The 6,797-nt window shown below is 57.7% G+C and overlaps 2 protein-coding genes across 2 annotated transcripts; both read left to right on the top strand.

The window, feature by feature from the left end:
• Positions 1-336: 336 nt before the first annotated feature.
• Positions 337-3,247, top strand: VDAG_07816 (negative acting factor; the record flags this gene model as incomplete). Its single annotated transcript, XM_009652582.1, has 3 exons — positions 337-1,245; positions 1,807-2,218; positions 2,355-3,247. 3 exons carry the CDS (start codon positions 337-339, stop codon positions 3,245-3,247), a joined length of 2,214 nt encoding a protein of 737 aa, XP_009650877.1.
• A 1,837-nt stretch (positions 3,248-5,084) lies between these two features.
• Positions 5,085-6,332, top strand: VDAG_07815 (glyoxylate reductase; the record flags this gene model as incomplete). The annotated part of the gene is made up of 4 exons (XM_009652581.1): positions 5,085-5,146; positions 5,227-5,441; positions 5,493-5,923; positions 5,982-6,332. The coding sequence occupies 4 exons, from the start codon at positions 5,085-5,087 to the stop codon at positions 6,330-6,332; spliced, it is 1,059 nt and encodes a 352-aa protein (XP_009650876.1).
• Positions 6,333-6,797: the final 465 nt, after the last annotated feature.

Here is a 6,797-nt window from a genome sequence, read left to right as displayed (position 1 = left end):
CTTCTGGTCGTCCTGCTCCTCCGCCGCCCGGCCTCTTTCGACCTGGGCTTGCTCCCGCGCCACTCGACTGGACAAGGACAGATCCGATCAAGCATACAGCAACCCCCCCTTACCTGCGCCGCTGCCCGGTGGCCGCCGCGGCTCACAGTGCCTGTACGAGCACCGGGGACAGACGTCAGGGACGCAACCCTCTCCCCTCGCACACCCCCCGATCGTGCCAGCCTGCCCGCCGTCGCCCTCCCGGCTCAGGGGTGGTCGCGCCTCCTCTGCCCCCTTCCCCTTGTCCATCGAGACGTCAAATCGTGGCTCCATAAAAATTTCTAATTAAAATCCCAAATGGCTCCAAACGACACCTCTCAAGAGCCTGCCGGTGACGCCTCTGCGTCGACGACCTCCTCGTCAACCGCCGTTGCTGCCCCTCCTCCTCCTCCTCCTCCCACCTCTCCTCCTCTTCTCACCTCGACTTCGACGCCTCCTTCCCTAGCCGTCGCCGCCGCTTCTCAACCGTCGCCTCAGCCCACGACCACCGCACCCTCGACGAACCCGACGTCTGCTACGCCTGTGAACGTTTCTGCGAGTCTATCACCAGCGCACGCGACCCCAACCGCACCCGAATCTGACGCATCAACCCTCGTCAACGCCGTTGCTTCGACCGCCGCTCCTCCTCCTCCTCCTGCCGCTCCTGCCGCCGCCGTCTCGACGACCAACGCTGTCTCGACAACCGACGCTGTCCAGCAAAACGGCGACGCGAGGTCGTCCTCCTCGCCCGCCATGTCGCATGGACAACACCCTACTGGACCTCACCGGCCGCCAGGGACCTATCCGAGCCCGAATACGTACGGATCTCCTGCTGGCGCGCCTGTTGGCCCGTACGGATATGGTGGTCCTCCGCAGCAAGCTTCAATCGACCCATATCGAGCGAGTCCCGGTGCTCAGGTGTCATTGCCGAGCGTCAAGAGCTTTGATGCGTTACAATCGCAGCCACAACACCAGCCGCCTCCGCCGCCGCCGCCACCACCACAACAACAGCAGCAACATCACCAGCACTCTCACCAGCATGGCTCGCCTCATGCGCCGCCACAACCCATGAACATGCCCATGTCCATGGGACACCCCCAGAGCATGCCGTACTATAACCACATGTCAATGGCTCCGAACCCTTACCAATTGCCTTCCGACAACATTAGATATGCCATCCCCCCGCACGACATGCGGTACGGAAGCGGTCCCCGTGGACCAAAGAAGGTACGACGTCATGGGCTTCTGGGTTGACCCGACTTACGACGGCGAGACCCGTCGCCACACAGGATCCCTCGCTAATCAGTATTCTTTTCTGCAGGAAATCAAAAGACGAACAAAGACGGGATGCTTAACATGTCGCAAACGCCGCATCAAGGTTGGTCGCTCCTTTCTTTCTTGCTTATTTCTTTGGGAGCGTTTTGTTCGTATGCGGAGACAGGAGGCCGAAAGGAAAGAAAAGAAAAGCGGGACTTGGAGATGAAAGAAGTCGGGATACACAGGAGTCATGAAACAAGAGGAAATGGGTTGAACGAGGTGTGGCGGTGGTGGGTTTTGGCGAGACGCCGCTTGGAGTCGCTTGCGGTCGCTTGATCTCGAGCTACTGCGAAGCGAGAATCACCCCGTTCGTTCATCCGATGTCACTCGGCAGGTGATCCGCGGCTAGTATGGAGCGCCGGGCAAACGTTTCTTCGTGGTGGGGTTGGACGCGCCTCATGAGGGATGCTCACCGCGACAATGATCATGATGATTATGGAAGAGCATGCTAACTTTATTTGTCCCACATAGTGCGATGAAGCCCAGCCGACATGCAACAACTGCAAAAAGTCCAAGCGCGACTGCGCCGGATACGACCCCATCTTCAAGCAACAGCCTGGACCTTCAAACATTCAGCCGGCCCTCAACAGTCACCACCAATCCCCCGTATCAACGCCAACCGTTCCTTCGTCACTACCCCCTGCACCACTACAGCCTTCCAATCCCTATGGTTCGCAGCCTTCGGTCCTGCCGAGCTCCTACGGCCCTCCCCCATCGGCCAGCACCCACTTCGACTCAGCCCTGAATTCTCCCGCCTCGGCCAAAGCGGACGGTTACGGAACGGCCATTGATCCTGCGCTGCAGAACCTGCCCATGCTCGCATCAACACCAAATTTTGCTTCCGGCCAGCAATCCGCGACCGGCGGCAACCTGACCTTGAGAGGTGCCGTCCCCCTCCCTCGCCCCTTTCCGTTCCTGCCTATACCTGCCCCTTACTGTTGATTTGATTGGATCCTCCGGCTCACGCGCGACTCTCTCAGCCAAAAAGATGAAGATTGAACAAATCCTGGACCTGCTAGGCCCCGCACCATCACCTCCTTCCGAGGGAGACGGCCAGGTTACACCGGAGGTGGCCAAGGAAATCACCCGCGTCTACCATGAAGTGTACGCTTTTGGACTCGATTCCTTCTTCGAGACGCGCTGGTTCGGCTGCATGATGACGGACCCATCAACCCTGAATCTCTACCGTGACCTACGTGGTGCGCGGGACGTCTTTGCTGCCTTTCTCAAGTGTATCGAAAAGACACACGTCAACGACCGCGCCAGCTTGAACGCATCAGGCGTTCTCGAGACGCGTCTTACCTGGACACTGGCAACTCTTCCCTTGGCTGTGGTCCCACCGAGCCTCTCCAAAGCGGGACCGCATGACCCTCTTCCACCACCAACCGACCCCGTCGAGGTTCGCAACCGGGTCTTTGTTGTCGACGTTCTCCTCCGTGGCGATTTCATGATGTCGGCCAACCCCTTGACGGCGCCTCGAGCCGACAGCGACACGAACCGCGTGCGGGAATACGAATTCTGGTACAACCTGGCGCACTTCCTCTGCCTCCCCGACACGACGTATGAGAGCAAGCACGATGAGCGAGAGACGGCGCTGAACCGAATAAGGACCCTCCTAGACGGTCAGGAGAACCGCGACCTGTTGTACTCGATTGCGATTGCGCGTGAGCTGGCGCCAAGACTCGATCCTGGGTACGAGACATCGATTCCGCAGCAGGCCGATGAATCCGAACCGAAGAACCGTCTGTTTGTTGCCAGCAACTTCATCCGCAGGGAGGCGCAGGTGTCTGGTGGCACGACAAACGTTGTGCGTCGCTTCAGCGAGATTGCCATTCAGTCCTTTATCAACCCCGGCGTCAATATCGGACGCCTCAACAACACGGGCGTGCTGAAGCAGTCGTGGGAGGAGTAGCCGTGTACGGCCTTTTTAACGAAACGCTGGGCTCATTGGCGTCAATCGGTCGGACGGAGTCATTGGTTTCCATTTCTTTACGTTTTCCCCCCACGACCATCGGTCCTGCGGGTTCTCTGTGCAATATTCACGGCCTTGCATCGGTTGCTTGCATTTCGAGCCTGCACGCTGTATCAGTAGCACAGTCAAAAAAGTATAGGTGCATGGCGATCGGCACCTCGGAGTTGGAGAGGTCAGCAGCTCAGCGGCGGCGGATGGCAGCTTCATGTACATTAAGTGAAAAGCAAGAGCGGGAAGGCACTGAGATTAGGGCAGTAGTGCAGCCGCTGAAGAGATTCCTCAAATTCATCAAGTTCCATCTTGAGACCATTTCCCTTGATCGGGTGCGAGGGCACAGCCCACAGGACGGGTTCCCCCCGCGGTAGCTATGATGGCGACATGGCCCTGGATACCAATGCTGAAAGAGGCTGCAGGAGAGCCATGCACGGGGCATCCTAGCTGGGCGCTGGTTGGCAGTTTCAGGCCGTGGTGTGGTACGGGACACTGGTCGGGACATATCGCTCCATAATCCCCTGTTGGCTGACCTGTCTCTGGTGTGCGCCCTCGGTCTGGGCTCGCCCGTTGTGGTTGTTCGGTGCGTCGTGGCGGTGTGCGGGATTGGCGGGGTCCCACTTTTGCCGCCGAAGCCGGCCGGAGGGGATGGTCGGGCCGGAACTGCGTCGATGCTGTGCGCTATCTTGTCTGCTGTGTTTTTTCTCTGACTGCGGGTACGAGACATGACAGATAGGTTCATGCTGGATGTGCCTGTGAGGATGATACTCTATCTCGCAGAGGGAGCGCTTTCGCAGGGTGATATCAGGATGGATCGACGGTGCGTCGCTGTTTCGAACGAGCAGTCGAGGCTGGCCCATCCTGCACGAGGTGATTGAGCTGCATTGGACCGCAGCTTATCTATCTGACGCAATGCCGTTTATCGCACGTCGTCTGTAGTGCAAGGCGATGTCATGCAAATTGATACCACCGAGGAGGCCGGCGAACAGCAGCAGCCTTTGCAGTAACGGACCGCGACACACAAGTCATGGCAGACAAGAGATACACTTACAAGCGTTGTCAGCAAGGACCGGGGGATACAGATTTGCACAGCAGGTCTTCACAGCAGCAGTAGCAGAGGCGAGAATGAGGTAAAACCAGGACCATGGCCGCCTGGCCAAGCCTTAGGGCGTGCCGGCCGGACCCAATGTCGCCGTTCTATGAGGCAGTTTTGCTACCCTGTCGTTTCTGTGCCGCCTTGGACCGATGACGATGCCGCAGCGATCACGGTCTCGTCCGGTTCGCTTTGTGACCATCGGGTACATGTCGTCAGGGCGCCTGAGCTGTATTGTGTGCTGGCAACGAGGCCTTGCCTTGCGCTGAATGGGGGACTCATGGCCCATGCCTTCCGACGCAAGCTCCGAATCACCCCGTCGCGTCATTTCCAAATCTAAGGAATCAAATCACGGCAGGCGAGCCCCAACGTCTTATATTATCACATGGGGTCGCGGTTGGGAGACGAGTGCCTCTCTCCTGCTCCTTTTCCCAGATACCCCCAGCTCCTTCCCGCCACTTTTCACCCCGCGCGTCGATCACCCCGCCAAAAAAAGTCCCTAGGCAGGACCCCGAGATAAGGCAACTGCCACCCACTGATCAACAACCACAATTGACCCCGCGAACGACACACACAACGGCACCAACCTGAATTAAACAACCAACTACCCGAGACATCTTCATTGACGCATCCGGTTATCAGCTGCAGTACCGTTTACCACGTGGATCCGCATTGCTAAAAAGGGAACCCATAATGACTCCCCCATCTCGTGCCTCCTGGCGGCCCAAGGTTCTGCGCTTGGGAATTATCGAGAGGTAGGTGGGAAGCTCTGCACAATATCGGACTTCACAGGCGGCCTGCAGCAACTAGCACCAGAATGGCTTACATCTCACAGTGCTTTCGATGCCTGGAAGCAGGTCGAAGAGATTGCGGAAATTGTCGTGCCCGAGTCTACAAACCGGGAGGACTTCATCAAAGAATGCCGCAGCGGTGCCTTTGACGGCGCGACCATCGCCTACCGCACCTTTGACTCGGTCAAGATCACAGGGCGAATTGACAGCGAACTCATCGACGCCCTCCCGGCCTCACTCATTTTTATATGCCACAACGGTACATTTCCCACCCGAGCGCTCGGCCAATCTTTGACTGACATTGCCTCAGGCGCCGGGTACGACCAAATTGATATTGCTGCTTGCAGCAACCGTGCCTTCCTTGAGGATAAACCTCCCATACGCGTCTCCAACACACCGACCGCTGTCGACGATGCCACGGCAGACATTGGCATCTGGCTCATGCTCGGTGCTCTACGTAACCTGAACAGTAGCATCACCTCGCTGCGGAAAGGAGAGTGGCGTGGCAAGAGGCTGCCCGCCCTCGGCCACGACCCTCAGGGAAAGGTCCTCGGTATCCTAGGCATGGGCGGCATTGGTCGCAACATGGCCCGCAAGGCCCGCGTCTTTGGCATGAAGATCCAGTATCACAACCGCAAACCCATTGCCCCTGAACTGGAGGCCGAGTGTGAGGCCCGGTACGTCAATTTCGACGAGCTACTCAAGACGAGCGACGTCATCAGTCTCAATCTACCTCTGAATGTGAGTATATCCTCGTGGCTGCAGTATGTCTTTTGCCTGGCTGACTTTGAAACTCCAGGACAATACCAGACACATCATCTCGACCCCGCAGTTTGAAATAATGAAGAAAGGCGTAATCGTTGTCAACACAGCCCGGGGTGCCGTCATTGACGAAAACGCGCTCGTCGCCGCTCTTGACAAGGGTCATGTCGCCTCGGCCGGCCTCGACGTCTACGAAAACGAGCCGCAAGTCCACGAGGGTCTCCTTGCCAATCCCAACGTGCTGATAGTTCCACACATGGGCACGTGGACTGAAGAGACGCAGACCAAGATGGAGGAGTGGACCATATCCAATGTTGTGTCGGCCATCAAGCAAGGGGAGCTGCGCAGCATAGTACCAGAGCAGAAGATCCCCGTCGCTGGACCTTAGGGTGGACCGCAGCCTTACTGGAGAGCCCCCGCGTTGTCAAAGATGGCCGGATACGGGCCACTGGAGGTGCCGCGTGGTTTTGCACCTCAACACGACCTGAGGACGATACGGACTCCGGACATATGGACATATGTTCGACTGGCTCGAGGGTGGGTGCTCACGGGTCTACCTAGCGGAGACTATGCCTTGCCCCCGGACATTTTTGCTCACAAGTTAGCAACGGGTGAGATTGAAGGGGCCGTCAAGCCGGCCCTGCCTTGGGCAGTTGAGGTGGTGCAATACAAGAGGTGGTGTTGGCAGAGAAGACGTCAGGGCGCGTAGGACGACCTAACTGTGTCGCTGAGGTGGAACAAGAATCCGAACAATTGAAAACATGCTCCTCGTAAACGCCACATGAACATAGCAGGTAGTTCTAGGTCGAGCAGAGTTTGACAGCGAATATGAATTTTCATAAGCGTCTATACA

Source organism: Verticillium dahliae, genomic scaffold (genome assembly GCF_000150675.1).
Source record: "Verticillium dahliae VdLs.17 supercont1.18 genomic scaffold, whole genome shotgun sequence".
In the NCBI taxonomy this organism is placed as follows: Eukaryota; Fungi; Ascomycota; class Sordariomycetes; order Glomerellales; family Plectosphaerellaceae; genus Verticillium; species Verticillium dahliae.
Note: the sequence above shows the minus strand (reverse complement) of the source record. Positions and strands in the feature narration are given on the sequence as shown.